The sequence below is a fragment of the Panicum virgatum genome, chromosome 1N (assembly GCF_016808335.1).
Source record: "Panicum virgatum strain AP13 chromosome 1N, P.virgatum_v5, whole genome shotgun sequence".
Classification (NCBI taxonomy): Eukaryota; Viridiplantae; Streptophyta; class Magnoliopsida; order Poales; family Poaceae; genus Panicum; species Panicum virgatum.
Window position 1 is genome coordinate 59,788,014 of NC_053145.1, and position 21,549 is coordinate 59,809,562.

Below are 21,549 nucleotides of genomic sequence, written 5' to 3' on the forward strand. Positions count from 1 at the left end.
CGCAGTGTGGACAGTACACTATTAACTGATGATGTAGTCACCCCTCTGACAAACCTTCCGCAAATGCTGTACTGTACCGGACAGATCTGCACGGTGACAATCGACCAACCGGCATAAATCTTGCATAGGAATGCGACCGTGGCGATTGTCGCTCACCCCCCTTCCCCTTGTGCGACAAGAAGCAAACGATGCATGGTTCAGACTTCAGAGGCAAGACAATTAACATGATTTGCCTAGCACGGTTAGCTCCTTGTTTATGGTGAAGTTATGCCTGTCCTGATATGCCACTTAAGCAGTTATTTACAACATTGCTAGCTAAAGGATACAACTGACATCGACGGCGCACTGAAGAACCCGTTCCTGATCATTACAGCAATATCTAGATTCCAGTTGGATGAGGGCACAAGTAACAGCTACTGAAATTCTTCTGGTCCTACAGCATCACATGTTCCTGACTTCTGCAGCGGTTCAAAGAATCTTGCACCATCCATTCAGGTTAGATAAGGATACACGTTACAGCTACTGCAATTCTTCTGATCCTACAGCATCACACGTTCCGACTTCTGCAGCGGTTCAAAGGATCTTGCATCATCCATATGCACTTGTAAGTTGTAATATTAGGATGTGTTTTGAACGAGCTTTGGATGAGTCGCTGCATATATTGAGCAGTTGGGATCAGTTTTCAGGTGAGAGAGAAGATGTTGCACGTCTGGCCTCAAAATTTCTATAACTTTCCCACATAATGTTAGTATCTCCAGCTTAGGTTTGCTTGTGCTCTGAACGGGACCCCCTTGGCCTTCATACATCACAGCATGATGCCTATTTAGCAAGAGAAGAAATTCATATGAGATGATCACATGCAGTAACAATTTGACTGGAATGAGGACAGAAACAAAGTGCGTGCCAGGAAGGAAGGAAAAACATCTTACAAGAAGTCAATTATATCTGTAATTTCTGAAGCCTCCACAGGATTCGGGACCTGAGAGTTCTTACCAAATACATCACCCAAAACATTGAACAGTAACGCCAAGGTCTGCAAATCCAAACAACACAACTAATATTAATTAGTACAACAAGCAAGAGAATGTAGTCTGCATAAATAATTGAATACAGCAATATATTGGCACAGGCTAGCAAGTACGAAAATTACAAAAACAGGTTCAAACATACAATCATATAGGAAGAACATAATGTAAGAACTTAAGTAAATTTGCAAGTAGTTAGTTAAGGCTTGATCATGTCAAAAAACTCTCAAAGCACAGCATATGTTTTCAAAATATATGTAAATTCTAACAGAAAAGGTTGGAAGAATACCATTGATTTAAAATAAATTCGCTGTCGTTATTGACATTGCATTTTGAAGGTACAGCATGTGTTGATCCAATTCAAAGTGACTAATGTGTTGATCCAATTCAAAGTGACTAACGCATGGGCCCACGAAGTTGACTTTAAATCAAGACCAATTCCAACTTACAATGTAAATCTAATGCACAGATCTTTTTTTTTTAGTAACTACAAAGGGAAAACCAAGTATACCTTCATGAACAAAGGTCGGGCAAAGGCTAAACGAGGTAGCAAGGGACCCAATATGCGGAAGGCGATTCTTAGCATGGCAACTGAATTGACTGGCCGAAGGTGTTTTATGACAGTATGGGTAGATTCCAGCCATTCTTGTGGAAGATTGCTAAAAAATGAGTGCAGCAGGGCGACAATGTTACCTGAAACCAAGGCATAGATAATACAATTATAAAAAAAAGGCATCGATAATACAAGTTACAAGTGTGGCCACTGGCATATTAAGTTAACTCTGATCTGATCCAGCTCAAAAGATTGAAGAATTTTTTTTTTACCTATGGCTGTTGATGTGTTGTCTTGAGAAGCCCATGTAGGATCAAGCAATGCATAGCCAACAGCAGAGTCAAGCTCTTTAATAGGCCTCGAACTATCAGCTAGCCACCAGCAATCTTTTATGACACGAGCTGCTTCTGAGTATAGTTGCATGTGGAATTCTGGTGGGAGTTGTGCCAACAAAAGACCACATGCTTGAATCATCAAAACAGACAATTGTTGGGAAGAGTAGCCACTCCTAGAAACAAAGTTAGTGGCATTGATCCCACTTGCAGCACTGTTTGTTTGGTTGGAACCTGCAGGTTCAGCACCTCCGCCTGAAGGAGAAGTTGGCAGCCCAGAACTTTGCCCCAGACCACCTGACATTCCTTGCCCACTATTTGACTGTATAAGCATTGCTTGTACATGTGCTATTATTTGAACCAATGAGGATACTATTTGAGCAGCAGACACAGGAAGTGAGAGAATCTCAATAGCTGCTGTTTCCAAAACAAGCTGCGTATACGAGCCAGGATCTTGATTCTGATAAAATGCCCTCTGACCATCGTTGTTACCGATTCCACCAGGTTGTGAAGACACATGATGCTTGTTGAAAGTTGAGCGTGTTGTGTCTGCTGGGTTTGATTTGGATTTGCTACTCAAAGGAGGTATGACATTATTGACCAGGTTTAGCAAAAGGTTGGCAAAGTATTCCGGTGGTGGACAAACTGATGAATTAGAGGACACTAAATATTTAGCAAAAGATTCTGAGAAGGGAGTCTGGGGGAAAAAAACGGAGTTAGCAGGCGTTAGCTATAAAGGGCTCCAACTAAGAGAGTAAATAGGTTTACCTTAGTGCTAACACCCAGCAAGTTGAGGATCCTACCAATCAGTTTGATTGGAAGATGACCATAGAAATATGCAAGAATATCACGTACAAATGTAAACCTTAGCGGGTGGAAGGCAAGCAAGGAAGAATAAAATGCAAGAACTCTGTCTGCAATGTCGGTAGCATCATTCTCAATAAGCCTATAAATAATCAGCGGGATAACAGGAAGCAAGCGTGCAGCAATGTCATCGAAGAAGGGGGGATAACTGCATTAACACAACAAATAAAGTACATCAAGATTCTATATCTATAACCAACCGAAAAAATTAGTGAACATTACGGTTAAAAGCAGAGTCAAATATCTTCTATTTAGATCATATGTATCCTCAGAAGCTTGAGTAGGCACAGAATGTATGAAATATCAGAAGAAAAGAACAAGCATAAAAAGGACCCCGTCCGATCAAAAATATAAGCTGTTTAGCACATCAACAAGGTCTACAAGGTGAATCTTCGACCGACATTTCTACAAAAATATAATACTTCAAATAAAAGTATTACACAATACGAAATAAATTTTCATGTAGAATCAAATAACATCAAACTTATCTTCTTAGATCTACATGATTTTGCATCAATTGAGGATCAAAGCTATAGATGTTTGATCAACAAGAATTCTAAAATGGATGTAGATGTTTGATCAACAGAAATTCTATAATGGCTGTAGATGTTTGACCAACAGGAATTCTAAAATGATTTATATTTTGGATCCGAGGAAGTAGATATGTAGCCCTATGCTAAAGTAGGACAACATCTGATGTATCAACAATATGCATCTAAGAAGAAAACCATCACATTCAAGTATAGTTCTAATAAAAAAAACTACACACCATACTAGCCAAAAATAGGACCAGAGCATCCTAAATATCAAATTATGTCAGGCAACCAAATTAATGTAGCTACGTGATAACTAAATGGAATTGCTAATTTGCAATTCAACACAACACACCACTTTTTTGAGTGGCACCTATTTATTACATGTGTACCACAAATATATCAAACATGATATAAATAATTGCATAATGGCTTAATGCCATCAAATTTACGAATGGATTCTAATTAAGTAGATCGAAGGATTGTAATTACCGGTCCTTCCATGATAGATGGTTACCAAGCGCTTTCTGGAGCTCAACTCTTTTAGGATGTTGATTTTTGAGCCAATGCTCTGGAGAACGAGAACTGCAGAATGCCTTAACTCTTTGTTGAAGCTCTGGCTTTTCAAGAAGACTTATCTGTGATGTTAAATTGATGATCAATATTAATTATGCACATGCATGGCTGAAGCCAGGGGCAAAGCTGACAAAAAAATTAAGGTGGTGCACCCCTTAAGTAACAAACAATTTTTTTCTTGGGATATATGATAAACATTAGTAAATTTACTGATAGAAGTTGGTTTTACCCTGGTGCCTGTGCACCAGGCTAGCATACTGTGGCGTAGCCCCTGGCTGAAGCAACTAGTAACATATTGAAGTTAGTCCAGTAAAACCATTTTAGTAACCATGAACATACACCACAGAATCTAGGCAGTTACAGATTACAGCCAAAAACTGAAAACTAACCAGCTCAAAGTACTAGTCAATAGTCAAATGCAAGGAATCAAGGCGAAGCATAGTGACATCACTACTGAAAATCTTAGTTTGTCACACTGTGGATATAACACTTGCACTAGATTCAAAATCTGTAAATAGAATCTAACTAGAAACTTTAAGGTGTAACCAAGAAAACATGTTGAACTGGCTACTCCCTCTAATCAGAAATGTAAGTCGTTCTGGGATTTCTGCGTCTGTCAAATTTCTTGGGATTTACCATTAATATATAAAGAATACATGGATTGACAACATAAGATTGATGCTACTAGAATCATCATTATTTATTTCATATTTTACAGTTATGGTCCGACATGATTTCAGAAACATGGCATGAAAACTTGGAAAGTTACAAGAGTCTTTACCACAAGGCGTAAAGCATAAGGATCATCATCCCTGTCAATAAGAGCTAGCAGTAAAATATCCAGTGGAAGAAGCTCATGTGTCCATATAAAGAAAGAAAGATTTGTGATTGCTTTGGATAGTAAGTCCTGCATAAATAAAATATCAATAATGTTTACATGCTAGCTTCTGATAAGTTTTCTTAATACAACATAAGATATATAAGAAGCTTTTGTCCTGAGATAAGCAAACCTGTGCTAGATGGCCTCTTTGCACCTCAAATTGGATATGATGCAGAAGAACGTCGACCATCGTATAGATATTTGCTGTAACTTCCTCAGGTGAAAACTCTCTTAAAACACGAGCCTGCATGAAGACCACAAGATAAACATATAGAGAGAAACAAACGGCAGTCACATTAAAAGAATAATCAAGAAACATACAAGATTTGCACTGTTGATTTCAAGATGTCCATTCATCAGCATCCAAGCACCAGCGCAAAGATATTGACGGTGCTGAGGGAAACTGTGGCTCAAATAAGTCATGACATAGTTTGGCTCAGCAGATGGTGAGAGCAGCTGATTGCATTGGTTAATAACAGTTGTTTCTGCCTGGAGAAAAAATAGGGGGCAAGCTATCAACACAAAAGGTAAGGAATGATGCAGCCTAGCCAAAATTGCACTGATAAATGTGTAGTAGCAATTTAAGGACACTAAAAATAGTATTGTATTATATTATATTATATTATAAAACGAAATTTTAAAAGATTTTCGGAAATCTGGTAATTTCTAATATACCCGTAACCATATTGCTCATGTAAGGCCATGATGGTATTTACTAAAAAGTTCAAAAAAAAAACAGGTGACAAACTCCATCAGTTTATTTCGTTGAGCCAGTTCCTACATGCTATTTTAAAGTTTTGCAGTCTATTACTTACAGTGGCATTAAAGGAACTTTAGATTTTATCAATGGCAGGTGAGAAATTTTTCCCATTTTATTAACCATAAAAGTACAGACTATCATTCTGTAGGCTTAAATGATATGATAAATTTCTAGCAGCAATAGTAAACAAGAAACTCCATCAAAATGCTACATATTGTACATGAATGCATAGAAGTATTGAAGAAAGCATATAAATGGTCAAACATCCAGCCCAAAAGATAAGAAAATGATACCTGCTGCCATGCTTGGATAGCTTGGCCCCTCTTATCCATTCTCCCCATTAAAAAGTCGCGAATAAGAGGAGGGAAATAACGTAATGTCTTTTCCGACCAGGTATGCTGACTGGTTGCCATAATTTGCTCTAGCAATGGTTGAAGATAAATCATGTGTTCAACCTCAGCAATGCCACGTGTCTTGATGGTGATAGCAAGACTTATTATCGTTATGCGGTTAAGAGTTTCAGTAAACTCAGTTGGCCCCTGCATTAAATGCATGCGGAAGCTCATTTTCTATGATATGATACTTGTCAAATTCCCAAAGGCAAGGAAGTACAATCATTACCTTCAGTTCTTTTTTCACAAAAAAGAAGTCTTTCAGCGAGAGAATCAGATTCATGCACAAATTTTCAGCTAATCTAAAAAGACGATGCTCTCCACGTTTACCCTTAATCATTGATATTATCTTTGTGACATCATACATCAATGCCTTGCTTTTTCCATGATACCTGAATAATGAATTGTTACATGAAAAAGTGTGCATAATAATTAGTCAATAGGAGTAAGGAAATATTACCATGTCCCAACTTTCTTGGGACTAAGGGCCTGTTTGGGAGCACTCCAGCTCCAGAAAAATAGCACCTGAGTAGCAACTCCACGTTTTTGTAGCTCCACTCCACTAACTCCACAAAAATATAGAGTTATTGTACTTGTTTGGCTTATTACAGTGCTCCAACTCCAGAAATCAACTGACTTGTTGTGAATAGTCTATTTTAACCCTTGTGAATGCGCCCACATGTCACTCTCTCTTCTCCCCTCCTCTTCCTCTCTCTCTACACAGGCGGCGGCGGTAGGCAGGCGTGGGGGTGGGGGGGGGGGGGGTTGGGAGGGGCCGCGGCAGGAGGCAGGCAGGGGCAGCGGCAGCGGGAGGTAGAGGCAGGGGCGGCGGGCAAGGGTAGCAGGAGCCAAGCAGGGGCGGCAGCGGCGGGAGGCGCGGCAGGCAGGGCAGCAGCGGCAGGAGGCAGGCAGGGCAGCAGCGGCGGGAGGCAGGGGCGGGTGCGGCGGGAGGCAGGCGTGGCAGGCAGGGGCTGCAGGCATGGTGACGGTGAGGAAGAAGGTTGGGTTGGGGGCATAGTCACAAAGTTTCTGGGTCGACCGGGTCGAGGAACGGGGTCGAGGGTCGAGGGTCGTCACTTTATAAAATTGTGGTACGAATGGGGTATACATCTGTGGAACGATAAATTATTATGTGGAACGTGACCCTGATTCATCCGGGTCGATATTTTCGGGTCGATGCGTCTTTAAAAAGACAAAAACTATATATGTGCTACTAATGAAGAAACTAATCTGCACAAGCATATAAGAAATATATAAAAAGAGTACATTTAGACCATAGTACACGTAATCGGCTCATTATCTAACAAAAACCACACCCTTAACCTTCTTATCCCAATTAAATCTGCTAGTAATAGGGCTGCGACCCCTCTCAAACCGGGACGCGATCCAATCTTGAATGGGACACTGACCCACTTTGACCCCGACCCTCGAATCGGAACGGCATTCCCGGGTCGTGGGACGAGGCATCGACCCCGAATCCTGTGACTATGGTTGGGGGCTGGAAAAATAGAAACAAAGGGGTATATTGTGTAATCAGTGGCAATGGTGGGTAAATAACCCCCAACTACATGAGTAGGTGTGAAATTGGTGTTTTTGGAGCACCCCTTGAGGAGCTCCAAGAAAAACATGGAGTTGGCCCTTAACTCTAGGTTTTTCCTGGAGTTGGAGTTGTTGGAGCTGGGTGCGTCCAGCATGACACATTGGTGGAGTTGGTGGAGTTCTTGGAGTGGAGCTCTCCCGAACACGCCCAAAAAGGCTTTGTTGAACAAGATGTCCGAATGGGGGTCCAATCATTTTATTTATTTGATAAATTAAGATTTCCTATCAGGTAAAGAGGGACAAAATTATGTAATAAATTATAGGAATACCTATATAGAGGAAGTAGTCTGTAATTTAGTATCTCAAGTAGGAGCAAAGAGACGCCAGATTTGCTCAGAATAGATGGAGATCTTTGGGTTAATGTCTGCAAAGTTTAATAAAATAGTGGGAAGACATCAGAATTTTCGCTACTTGTTCTGCATGTAATTTTGAAGCTACAGAAGGTCAGAACTCAGAAACCAGACACAAAGAACATTGACAGGGTGGCATAGTGCCATGCCACTGCATCATTTGTATAGTTCACTGCAGGAGCTCATAGGAACTTACTGTGAAATGGGGACGGAATAATGAATGAGGCGTTATTAGCAGTAATCTCACATAGGTTTCCACCATAGCAATGCTAGGTACAGCCTATCAATGAAAAAAAAACATAGGTGAGAATAAAAAACAGATAATATTTGCTTACCAACATACAGCTGTCAAGATGCGGATACTTCTAAAGAAATCTATTTGGTGAAGACCAGAGATCATTTCTAAGGTGGAAATGAATAACTTCACATGATGTAAGCAAGCCAATGAAAATTTCAATATAAATGAACTTTTAGCTAATTGTTTAAGATGATATATTTGTTGGAGTATATTGAGCCCATGTGTATAGAGGCCCATCTAGAGGCCCATGTATTGGATCTATATATACCCACCCATCTAGGGTTGGAGGAAAAGAGCAATAATTCCCGTCATTATGGTATCACTAGCCTAGGTTAGGGTTCTCCTCTGTTTCCAGCCTCCTCTGTTTTCCAGCCGCGCCTCACCTGTGCCCGCCGCCGCCGGCCATGGCCGGCCGGCCGCCGGCGCCGCCGGCCCCCTTCTTTCCCCCCTCCTCCTTCCCTCCCCTCCCTCCCTCCCTCCCCCTCTGCTCCCACTCGCGCGGATCTGGGCGCCCCGCCTAGATTTCCTGCAGCCGCCGCCGCCTCTGGCCCGCGCCCTTCCGCATGGTCCCGTTCTGCCGCCGCCCTTCCAGGGCCGGGCGCGGGCGCGGCGGGAACTGCGGGATCTGCCCAGGGTGCGGCCGCCGTCGCCCCTGCTGGATGCGCCGCCGTCACCCCTGCGGTGGTCCTGGCCGCCGACCTTGGGCCGGACGCGGCTCCACCCGCCGCTGCAGGGGCCGGGGACGTCGCCCCCCTTGCTCCAGGCGCGGGCCCCGGCGCGGGTCCTCTGCAGCAGGCCCAGGAGCTCCCTCCCATGGTGGAGCAGCCCATGGAGGCCGCCATTGCTGCCGCAGGTGCCGATCCGGCGGTCCTGCGGGCCGCAGCCCAGCTACTACACGCCGCGGGGGCTGCTCCTGAGGACGCGGCCGCCGATCCCGCCGTTGCTGCTGCCCACCGCGCCGCCATCGCCGCAGGCAAGTAGCCCGTCGTCGACGCCGCGTCCGACACTGCGTGGACCGGGCTCGGGATGCCGCCCGCGGATGCGCCGCACTCCGCCATCGCCATCCGCGGGCAGCCGGCCGACGCCGCACTCGCCGCGGCCCTCCTCGCCGCCAAGTCGGAGGCTTCGGCGGCTCAGGAGCGGGTCCGCGCAGCTTCCCTCGCCTGGGAGCGTGAGCGCGCCACGGCCGACGCCCTCGCTCTCCGGGTCGCCGAGGCGGAGCGCTTCCTCCGCGTCTCTTCCGGCTGGCTCGTCGACCACGAGCCCGGCGCCTCTTCCTCACGCCAGGCCCCGATCGCTGGAGCTGGAGCTCGGTACGACCCGACCGACCCCATGGTCGCCCAGCTCCACCTCCAGGCGGCCGGCGTCCAGAACATCAGGGCCCTGGTCTCCGTCCTCCTCGACCCCGCGTCCTCCTCCTACGGCCGCTGGCGGGACCAGGTCCTCCTCACCCTTCGCCGCTACGCCCTCGACGACCACGTCCTCGTCGACTCGCCGATCGAGGCGCGGGACGTGACGTGGCTGCGCCTCGACAGCGTCGCCCTGTCCTGGATCTTCGGGACCATCTCCCTGGATCTTCAGGACCTCGTCAGGACACACGGCGGCACCGCGCGGCAGGCCTGGGTGGCGCTCGAGGGGCAATTCCTCGGCAACGCCGAGTACCGCGCTCTCCAGCTCGACGCCACTTTCCGCACCTTCGTGCAGGGGGACCTCTCCGTCGGTGAGTACTGCCGGCGGATGAAGAGCATGGCCGATGCTCTTCACGACCTCGAGGATCCAGTGTCCGATCGGGTCTTGGTGCTCAATGTCCTACGGGGACTGAGCAGCACCTACGACCACCTGAAGGGCTGGATAGCCCGCCAGAGGCCCTTCCCCACCTTCCTGCAGGTTCGGGACGACCTCGCCCTCGAGGAGATCACCAGGGGTCTCGCGCCCGGATCGTCCTCGCCCACCCCCGCCGCGCTCGTTGCTACTCCACCGACCTCCTCCACTGTTCCTCCTCCCGTTGGGCAGACCGGAGGAGGGGGGGGCCGTGGACGTCGCCGGCGACGGGGTGGTGGTGGCGGCACTGGTGGCCCTGCTTCTGGCAACACCGGTACCGATGGGGGCCGTCGAGGCGGCGCGCCGACACCGGCTCCGGCTCCCGCTCCCGCCCCTGGAGGTACGCCCTGGCCATCCTTCAGCAACCCATGGTCAGGGCGCATCTCGATGTGGCCGTTCCAGGGTCCGGGAGGGGGGCCTCGTCCTCAGCTCCAGCCGGCGGCCATGTTCACTGGCGCTGCTCCACTCCTCGCGCCTTCCTGGACCCCGCCCGCTCAGCCCAGCCAGCAGCCGACCTGGCCTGGGGGGTGGGATCAGGCCGCTCTGGCGCAGTCCTTCAGCACCATGGGACTGACGCCGCCGACCAGCACCGAGTGGATCGCCGACTCGGGCGCCTCGTTCCACACCACTCCCGATGCTGGTATCCTCTCTTCTGTCCGACCCCCACACCCTTCTTGTCCTTCTTCTATCATGGTTGGTGATGGGTCTTGCCTTCCTGTCACCGCCGTGGGTTCTGCTCCTCGTCTTCCTCATGTTCTTGTTGCTCCTCAAATGGTTCACAACCTTCTTTCTATTCGCCAGTTTACTGCTGACAACTCCTGTTCTATCGAATTTGACTCTTCTGGTCTTACTGTGAAGGATTCGGCTTCCCGGCGTCCACTTCTCCGATGTGACAGCCCGGGGCCCCTTTACACTCTTCGGCTTCCTGCTTCCGCTGCCTCGCCTTCGGCTTCTTCGTCTTCTGCTTTTGCCGTGACGGCTTCTTCCACTACCTGGCACCGCCGGCTTGGACACCCCGGCCGCGACGTTTTGGCTCAGCTTAGTCGTAGTACAGATGTTCCTTGTACTAGGGCTCCTGCTGAGCACCTCTGTCATGCGTGCCAACTAGGTCGTCATGTTAGACTTCCGTTTTCTTCCTCTTCTTCGCATGCTGCGCATGCTTTTGATCTCATCCACTGTGACCTGTGGACATCTCCTGTACTCAGCATGTCTGGATATAAATATTACCTGGTCATTGTTGATGATTTTTCTCATTACTCTTGGACTTTCCCTTTGCGCGCCAAGTCTGAGACTTTCTCTACCCTCCTCCACTTCTTTGCCTGGGTGTCCACTCAGTTCGGCCTCACCGTTAAGGCCGTCCAGTGTGACAACGGGCGGAAGTTCGATAACTCTACCTCCCGGTCTTTCTTCCTGTCTCGGGGTGTTCAGCTGCGTATGTCTTGTCCGTATACCTCTCCTCAGAACGGCAAGGCTGAGCGGATGATTCGCACGACGAACGACGTCGTGCGCACCCTTCTGATCCAGGCTTCTCTCCCCCCGCGCTTCTGGGCTGAGAGCCTCCACACCGCCACCTACCTGCTCAACCGTCTTCCGTCCACTGCTTCTCCTGCTCCCACTCCACACCACGCTCTTTTCGGTACCCCTCCTCGCTACGACCACCTTCGGGTCTTCGGGTGTGCGTGTTACCCTAACACGTCCGCCACTGCTTCTCACAAGCTGGCGCCCCGCTCGACTCGTGTGTTCCTTGGGTACTCCCCTGACCACAAGGGGTACCGATGCTTTGACCTCACCTCTCGCCGCGTTCTGATCTCCCGACACGTTGTCTTCGACGAGTCGGATTTCCCCTACTCCACCTCTTCCACACCTTCTCGTGATCCCGAGCTGGCGTCCCTGTTTCCGACTGACCCGGTGGTTCAGCCACCGTTACCTGTCTGTCCTTTTCCTGCAGGTTTTCCCGGCGCACCGGCACCACTTCCGGTGATCCCTGCTGCGCCGAGCGCGGCCCCGGTACCCGCGGTCGCGCCACGCGCGGCCCCGGTGCCTTCCCCTGCCCCTGCGCGGTACGCTCAGCCGGTGCAGGTGTACCGGCGTCGCTCGGCGCCGACCTCGGCGCCGCGGCGGTACGCTGAGCCGGCGCAGGTGTACCAGCGCCGTTCCGCGTCGACACCGGCGCCGCCTCCTGCTCCGGAGGCTCCTGCGATGCCGACACCGGAGCCGTCGCCTCCTCCGGCTCCCTCTCGAGCAGAGCCGGAGGTGTACCACCCGCCGGTCATCCATCGGGATCCTCGACATATCCATCCCATGGTGACTCGGCGGATGGCGTCCCAGGCCGCGACTCTCTCCGCCACCGAGGGAGAGCCGCGGGTCTCTCCGGTACCCTCCTCTGTCCGCGATGCCTTGGCGGATCCTCACTGGCGTCGCGCGATGGAAGAGGAGTACGCGGCTCTTCTTGCCAACCAGACGTGGGACCTCGTGCCGCGTCCGTCTGGTTGCAATGTGGTGACTGGCAAGTGGATCTGGACGCATAAGCGTCGGGCTGACGGCACACTGGAGCGCTACAAGGCTCGCTGGGTTCTCCGGGGGTTCACTCAGCGGCCTGGTGTGGATTATGATGAGACTTTCAGCCCGGTTGTGAAGCCCGCTACGGTGCGCACGGTCCTCTCACTTGCGCTCTCGCGCACTTGGCATGTGCATCAGCTGGACGTGAAGAATGCATTTCTTCACGGCACCTTGTCAGAGACTGTTTACTGCTCTCAGCCTGCGGGATTTGTGGACTCGAGTCGTCCGGATATGGTCTGCCGGCTCAACAAGTCTCTCTATGGACTGAAGCAGGCTCCACGGGCTTGGTACTCTCGGTTCGCCACGTTCTTGCTGACACTGGGGTTCACCGAGGCCAAGTCTGACACGTCTCTCTTCATCTACCGCCGTGGGGATGAGACGGCATATCTGCTGCTATATGTCGATGATATTGTGCTCACAGCTTCCAGTCAGCAGTTGCTTCAGAGTGTCATCTCCTCTCTGCAACAGGAGTTCGCTATGAAGGATCTTGGTCAGCTCCACCACTTCTTGGGCGTCACTGTTGAGCCTCGCCCGTCTGGTCTCCTTCTGCACCAACGGCAGTACGCCCTCGATATTCTGGAGCGGGCTGGGATGACTGATTGCAAGCCCTGCTCTACTCCAGTCGACACTCAGGCGAAACTGTCTGCTGATCTGGGTGATCCGGTGGCTGACCCTACAGCCTACCGGAGTCTGGCCGGCGCTTTGCAGTACCTCACCTTCACCAGGCCGGACCTCACCTACGCTGTTCAGCAGGTCTGTCTCCACATGCATGATCCCCGGGAGTCACACCTTGCTGCGCTGAAGCGTCTCCTCCGGTATGTCCGTGGCACTGTGGACCTCGGCCTAGGTACTTCACCGCTCGTCCTCTGCTGAGCTGGTGGTCTACACCGACGCTGACTGGGCTGGCTGCCCGGACACTCGTCGCTCCACCTCTGGCTACGCCGTCTTCCTGGGCGGCAACCTGGTCTCCTGGTCGTCCAAGCGGCAGCCGGTTGTCTCCCGCTCCAGTGCCGAGGCAGAGTACCGGGCTGTCGCTAACGGCGTGGCGGAGGCGTCCTGGCTGCGACAGCTCTTGGCGGAGCTCCACAGCCCGCTCGCCAAGAGCACGCTCGTCTACTGCGACAACGCCAGCGCCGTATATCTCTCCACCAACCCCGTCCAGCATCAGCGGACGAAGCACGTGGAGATCGACCTACACTTCGTGCGCGACAGAGTCGCCATCGGCGATGTTCGGGTACTCCATGTCCCGACTACCTCCCAGTTTGCTGACATCTTCACGAAGGGGCTGCCCTCGTCGACCTTCTCGGAGTTTCGATCCAGCCTCAACGTAGCCGGTGGCTAGTTGTGGCTGCGGGGGGGGGGGGGTATTAGCCCTTTTGTGCTCCACTTGTACTCTCATCTTGTCCAGTCTTGAACACCGCTGCGTCGGTTGTTCAGACTGCGGGGGGGTGTTAGCTTTCTTGTTGTCCAGTCTTGAACACCGCTGCGCCGGTAGTTCAGACTGCGGGGGGGTGTTGGAGTATATTGAGCCCATGTGTATAGAGGCTCATCTAGAAGCCCATGTATTGGATCTATATATACCCACCCATCTAGGGTTGGAGGAAAAGAGCAATAATTCCCGTCATTAATATTCATGTGTATATTGCAATCATATTAAAATCTGCCCTTGTTGTAAATACTGAAACAAATGCATGTTACTCAGATCCACGTGAGCACTTGCAAGACTAACTAGAAAAAGTAGACAGGGATTGAAAAATAGGTAAATAGAAAGAATCAACTGAGGTCTTAGCAGCAATTCATGTTTGGTGTTCCTACCTGGCCAAGAAATATAGTCTCTTCAAGCTGGAAAGCAAGCTTCAGACAAAGATTAATAGACAAACCAGAAAGCAATGACATTGACAGAGGGTAAGTTTCACGCATCATCATTATTCTTTCATTTGGCTGCATATTAGGCCCCTGAATTAAATCTGCCATTCCAGCTGACGTAAACCAGTTCATTACTGCTTCACAAGCTGGTTGCGCCATAGTGAAGGAGAGAACCCAGAACATGCCCGTTGCCCGTTCATCCAAGTTAGTAAAGTCTATCATTCGCTCACCAGAAGCTATTGTTTGAAGGAAGAAAGGGTAAATTTCATATTAACCACAGACACAGAAATGAATGCAAAGTTTAATCATAGTGTATAAGGCAATAAGCATAAATCTCACTGCAGAAAGATACAAGCGCCAGAGGAATTTGAAATTGTAGTTAATTAAATGAGTAGAGCATGAGGTTTGCTCCTAGATAAAAGGAGTAAGATTTTCTCTGCAATTGATTGATTATGTAATGCCTATCAGCCTATCTATAACATCAAATTTCCTTCCATGAATTCTGAATCTACCAGGTAATTTTATATACCAAAATCATAATGACACTTCCACAGTAAGCAAGTACCTTTTGTCATCTGTTTCCACCACTCATCTATTTGTTTTCCTTTCTGAAGCTGATCACTGTTCAAATGCTCTCTGATCGAAGTATTGAAAGACCAAATGCGCAGAGTCTGACTGCTACTAATGAAATCAAGAAGAATACTTTGAGGGCCAATATTATTGGCATCAAGGGTCTTGTCTTCTTTATGGAATGAAATTATTTTTCTTGTGGTTTCCACCTGACAGCATAAAAAATAGCCAGAACAGCAATGAGACAAATAAGAACAGAAACATGAAAATACAAAATACCACCAAAAAATTGTAGCTTTTGCCTCAGATGTGAGGTTATTCAATCTAATTTTGGCAAACCAGTGCTGTTAGTTATTAAGGCTCTAAACAATTTGAGCATAAATCTTAGAAAACTCCTTGAATGTTTCACAAGAAAATCATCAGCTAATTAATTGAAATTGATTAAAACAACATAATAGTAAAATTACAAGGAGAGTAGGAGACAGGAGTAGTACAAAGATATATCACCTTTCTTGGGTCTGAACTAAGAGTATTCATCACAATCTCAATGCGGATAATCTGTGCAAGCAACCAAGTGACATGATTACTCCGTAGAATCTGTTGGTCACTATTTGTTACTCGAGAAGCAAGCTTATCCACAAAATCAAGGAAGTCAATGCATCCACTTTTCATTAGGAAGAAAAATATGTCGGCAAACAAAAGCCAATCTTGCCAGCACTGAGTCTCTGCAATAGCATAGCAAAGATTTGATGAGTGTGGGGAGACAGTAGCTAACAACTTTTCACGAGGAAGATAATAACATCCTTAATCCTTATATCCAGCTTTTTATGTTCTTGAAAAAAAAAGGTGTCCCATATAAATATTTGTTGAAAGGGGTGTACCCATGGAACCATTGGTGAAAGGGGTGACATGTACCCCTGGCTGGAACACAGGTTCCCTACCAGCTCTACGTCGAACGAACAAATGGTGGAGCTTCAGATGCTAACCTGAATTCGTAAGCCTCAAGAGTTCGATTGTCCTGTCAGCAACTGCCTCACCAATCATATCAGGTGAGAAAACAGCTCCAGGAGTTGATGATGGTTGAGGCTGTAATCTGTAACAAGGGGCAACGAGAAGAACACGTCTCCACCAGTCTGGTGATGGGGTTGTGCGGAGAGCATGTCTTAAGCAACGAAGAGCTCGTTCCCAGTCTAAACCACCCTTAGGAATGGAGTTTGCAAGATCCTAAACAATAAAAGTAAGCTTTGATATCCCACTAGGAATAAAAATAGAAAACAAACTAATCTGTTTCCACTTATGGCTAACAGTTGTGGTTATTTGTCATTTCACTTCTTTCATTTAAAATATTCATGCTGCCTGCATATTACTAGTAAGCATGCACATGTAACACATGTTGAATCAACAATGGTGCAACAGGGGCCGAAAATCCCTCATGATGAGGAATATTGCCCCCCGTAACATGAATATGCCCATGATAATAAGTTCATTATTAGCTTATTATCTTAAGTAATTAACTAGTAAATGATAGCACAGAATTTGGTGTGTTTGTTCTTATGCATAAGTCCTTTGGCAGTTCATGCACTTAAAGTGTTCTAATTTTGACACTAATATAGGTATCTAAAATGTGCACATTAGAATGATATTAGCAGACCTATGTCCCAAAATATTTCCATAAGATTGTACTCTGAAAACGATGCATGGTCAAAGTCATATACGGTAGGCCAAGAGAAATAAGCAAATATAGTGCGTGTAATATTTCAAAGATCATTGCCAAATACAACATGATTGTAAATTCAACAATGATTTTCACAAATTACCATAATATATTTCCCTAGATAGACCCATGTGTCTATTCATGACCATCCACTTTAATACTGCCTGAACTCTCCAAGGCATTTACATTTTCCTCATTCTTTTTTTATAACCTTCAAAACATTTAGTGATTAACACTAGAAGTCTAACCATCTGCACAGGAGCTCCCTGTACATTAAATGACAAACACACAGACACAGGTATGGAAAGAATACATTAGAAATAATAAAGGAAGAGGCCGCTAATTAAATAAAAGGTAACATTACCTCTCCATGTAGTGGCTCTCCCAATACACTAGGGTATGTAATGGGAGAATAACGCAGATTAGTAACAGATTCACCAGCTATGCTTGGGTAGGATTGTGATAAGAAACGATGAGTTGCAAATGTTGGACAATGAAGGTGTTGATCCAACATTTGCATGTGCATGCAAACCATGTCCCTCCTCCTGTGGATCTCCATGATTATACTGACTAATGCTTCATCATCAGGAATGTTTTCGAGAAACTGCAAGTTGCAGCGAACAAGCTCATAGAAAGGAATCTGGCATTTCTCTTCATTAACTAAAATCCATATAACATCCAAGCATAGATGCATCCATTCATGTAAAGGTTTTTCCAGCCTCCAAGTTGGCATTGCATCAGCTTCGTCCATGTTGTGTGGCCTGTCCCAGTTAACCAGCCAATTTACCATATGCTGGAAAATCACAGCATGGGTAGCTGGCTTCAAATTGGACTCCAGCCCTGCCAAAAGTATCCTACAGGACAGATGATGCAGATAGCCAATTTCTACTCCCCTGCGAGACTGGTCACCTCTTGCTGCAGCACCAAGCTGAGCTGAGCTGGAGAATTCAGCTGCCTTAATTGGTGACACATTTGCACCTGCTGGTTGGTCAATACCGGATTGAGTAGGGGATCCTATGGTGTTCATTACTGACAAAGGTGAAGCTGGGTTTGAAGGATGAAAGTTTGGAGCATTTGGCATGGTAATAACTGATGAAGAAGGCGTTACAGGACCACCACTGGTCACAGGAACTCCTTGCCCCACAGGCGCCTCCACCGAGGAAACAGCATTAAGCAGATATGGAAGGAGGCTGTCCCATCTAAGGTGGCCTCGAGCACATAAGCACCGTGTAGCAAAGAGCAAAAACTCAGATCGTGGTGCATGGCTACTGCACTGCAGCACAAAGGAGATCAGAACTGATTCTGTGACTGCTTGCAACTGTTCCTGGTCCTAAAGAAAAAAATGTGATTCAATTATATTGTTTCATATACTCTTCTCATGCCAAACAAGACTGGTAATGTAATTCTTATACTTACAGGGAACTGCATGCGCAGCTGCTCATAATCTGAAATGAACTGCTCATCACGGGGAGGCAGATCTCTGTTCAGAGCAGTCACTCTCTTCTGCAGCTTGTTCCTGAATAATTGATTTCCACATAGCATCATAATTTGAATAATCTTACTCGTTTCGTGTGCACGAACTACAGGCCTACAGCACACGCACTTGATTTGAAACGAACAGATCGTGCAATCACCATAGCAGCCTGAAGGCCCTGAAGTAGCAACCAATTTTTTTTTAAAAAAAAAGCCGGGCCTCCTAATCTATTAGCACCAAGCTAAACTGCAGGATACCACGTGGATACTAATGCAATTCAGATATCCAACAGTCAAAAGACGAAATCCACAAAAATAACAGCCGTCTCGAAACTCCGACAAGACCCAGGAGGGAAGCAACTTACGAGCTCTCTCTCGATGGATCCTCCGCTCGCTGCTTCGAGTTCATCTGCAAGCCACAAACACCCAGGGTTATTGCTAGCAGGACACCCTCACTCGGTGGGTAATTTGGGACAAGGGATGTACTCACGCCGAGGTATAGGGTGAAGAGATCGGCGATTGCCGGCCGCGCCGAGTGGTGGTGGAGCTGCATCTGCCGCTGCTGCGGCACCACCGCCGAGGCCGATGTCGCCGGAGACATCGGCTGCCTCAGCCCGTGCCCACCGTCCATCTCCGCCGCCGCGTGGCGCTCGTCGACGGCGAGCGATGCGGTTGTCCGACTCCGGTCCGAGAGGGGAAAGGGTTTACACTGACGAGAGGAGTCTCCAGTCTCGGACCTTTGCTGGTTTCTGGAGGAGACGGAATGGACGGTAGGATGTGCAGTCAGCCGATCCGGACGCTGATCCAAGCGCCACCGTTTTATACAGAGCTCCAGCAGGTACTTTGTTTTAGACAGAAAAGTCTTAGGTCGTGTTTAGTTCCGTTGAAAAAAAAAATTCCAAAGAAATCTTACTAATTTGAAGTACTAAATGAAGTTTATTTATAAAACTTTTTGCATAAATAGGTTGTAAATCGCGAGACGAATCTAATGATGCTAATTAATCCATGAGTAATCAATAATTAGCGGATGATTACTGTAGTATCACTGTTGCAAATCATGGATTAAGTATGCTCATTAGATTCGTCTCGCGATTTACAGCCCATCCATGCAAAAAAATTTGTAAATAGACTTCATTTAGTACTCCATGCATGTGTCGAAATATTCGATGTGATGTTTTTTTTTGTGTTTACGGAGTTTACAGGATCGAATCTAAACAAGGCCTTAAGCACTTGACTTGTACTTTCGAGTCAGCACCAGGGTTTTCCTAACCGACCGTTTGGACCGAACCGGCGCCCACCGGTTCCGGTTTACCGGACCGGTTTGACCGGTTACCGGTAGAAACCGGTCAAATTTAAATTTGAATTCAAAAAACTCAGTTCAACCGGTTCGTACCGGTATACCGGCCGGTTTGAATTCAAATCCAAATTTAAAATCGCATGTGCAACCGGTATACCGGGCGGTTAGACCGGTTTACCCGCCGGTTTGACCGGTTTACCAAGTGGGCTTTAATGGGCCGTCTCATTTTTTTCCTTTTCTTTTTTTTAACTTTAAATGCCCGAAAAGTATGTTAAACGAACGAATTTTTGAGAAATTTTGACACCATTAGATTCATCGCACCTTGAAGTATTTTTAGGAATTTTTTGGAAATTTTTCATTTTTTGAATTCAAATTTAAATTTTGAATTTGGGCCGGTTTGGTACCGGCCCAAACCGGAACCGGACCGGACCGGTTTGACCGGTAACCGGTCAAACCGGACCGGTTCCCAACAGTTAGGGAACCCTGGTCAGCACACATCGCTCAATTCAGGGATCCCCTCAATTCAATTCATAGGCCTTTAGATCCCAAAATTTTACACCTAAAAACGCCACATCGAATGTCTGAACACATACATGGAGTACTAAATAAAATCTATTTACAAAACTTTTTGCACGAATGGGTTGTAAATCGCGAGACGAATCTAATGAGCCTAATTAATACATGATTAATTGATAATTAGCGGATGGTTACTGTAGTATCAATGTTGCAAATCATGGATTAAGTAGGCTCATTAGATTCATCTCGCGATTTACAACTCATCTGTGTAAAAAATTTTACAAACAGATTTTATTTAGTACTCCATGCATGTGTCCAAGTATTCGATGTGACGTTTTTAGGTGTAGAAATTTGGGATCTAAAGGGCTATGAATTGAGGGGATCCCTGAATTGACCGATGTGTGCTGACTCCAAAGTACAAGTCAAGTGGTTAAGACTTTTCTGTCTAAAACAAAATGTAGTAACATACTAATATGTTGGGAAAAATCTAAACTAAAAGGGCTGTCATTTTAAAATTGACCTGAGATCCCAACAATTTGAAATCATTTTAAGATTGACCTGAGATCATAAAGATTTGGAAAGTAGATCGATTTTTCTTTAAAAGGAAGAAATAGTAATGGATGGATGAAACAGGAATGAAAATTGAAATGAACTAAGAGCAGGTACAACAAATGGTTTATAGCCAAGCTAATTAATATTTTTGCTGATGTGGAATAGAGAAGGTAGGAGAGAGAAGAGAGTTTGGCTCTCATACAAGTAGAGATGCAAATTATATATATTTTGGGTTATTGGATCGACAAAAAAATTAATAAAATGAACTAGAATGATATCTGCATAAATAATTTGGGGAAAAAATAACCACGAGTGGCATGCCATTATAATTAATTATATGGTCAAAAAACACTGTCCGTACCCGCTTGCATATGTACATGCATAGGTTCAAGTTGGGCACGGAAGCATATGCAACAGTGAGTCCAATATGTGAAGAGGAATAGAAAAGACTAGAGAAATAATAGAAATATATAGTGATAAAGAAATTTAGTATGCAAATAGAAAATTAAGTATTGTATAGTTTGACTTATAATTTATACAAATATTTGGTTTTATTATTAATTTTGTCTAAGACATAGATGTACCTCGGGGGCAACACTTTGACATCATCAATTAATGTTAAAAGTTAAACTAAGAAATTCAAGTTTTAAATGGTTGAAGAGGATTTAGAAGCTTTTGTTCAAAGGGATCGTTAGAAGGTCACAAAACAAATAGTAGTAGGGTCAATAGGCATGATGGAAAGGTCACGCGCCCCTGCTGTGCTAGTGGTGAACAGCAAATCTATTTATCGTGCGGGTGGGAGACACCGCATCTCAGAAGGGGATCAGTTCCTGCAAGTGGGTCCACAAGCACTTTATCTTCCACCTTGAGCTCGTGATGGTTAGAGAAGAGGCACTACTGGAAAAAAGCCTATAGGCACCGGTTAGTATGGGCCTTAGGTACCGGTTTTTGAACCGGTACCCGGTAACCGAGACCAATAGCCGCGTTCATCAGCACCGGGTAAAAGAACCAGTGCCTAA

The 21,549-nt window shown here is 46.6% G+C and overlaps 1 protein-coding gene across 1 annotated transcript; it reads right to left on the reverse strand.

The window, feature by feature from the left end:
- Positions 1-203: 203 nt before the first annotated feature.
- Positions 204-18,948, reverse strand: LOC120657146 (mediator of RNA polymerase II transcription subunit 23-like). The gene is made up of 21 exons (XM_039935408.1): positions 18,656-18,948; positions 18,531-18,574; positions 18,109-18,208; positions 17,057-18,022; positions 15,965-16,202; positions 15,486-15,703; positions 14,974-15,187; positions 14,358-14,644; positions 8,061-8,144; positions 7,784-7,878; positions 6,145-6,307; positions 5,817-6,062; positions 5,085-5,252; positions 4,894-5,007; positions 4,665-4,790; positions 3,800-3,945; positions 2,679-2,922; positions 1,851-2,607; positions 1,537-1,718; positions 930-1,033; positions 204-819 (listed from the first exon to the last, which is right to left on the reverse strand). Exons 1-21 carry the CDS (start codon positions 18,794-18,796, stop codon positions 618-620), a joined length of 4,839 nt encoding a protein of 1,612 aa, XP_039791342.1. The 5' UTR covers positions 18,797-18,948; the 3' UTR covers positions 204-617.
- Positions 18,949-21,549: the final 2,601 nt, after the last annotated feature.

Coding starts and splice junctions, on each gene's coding strand:
- LOC120657146 (XM_039935408.1), bottom strand. CDS start 18,796: ATGGACGGTGGGCACGGGCTGAGGCAGCCGATGTCTCCGGCGACATCG. Junction 15,704..15,964: donor CTTGAGGCTTACGAATTCAG/GTTAGCATCTGA, acceptor ATGCTATTGCAG/AGACTCAGTGCTGGCAAGAT. Junction 1,719..1,850: donor CAACACATCAACAGCCATAG/GTAAAAAAAAAA, acceptor CCTTGGTTTCAG/GTAACATTGTCGCCCTGCTG.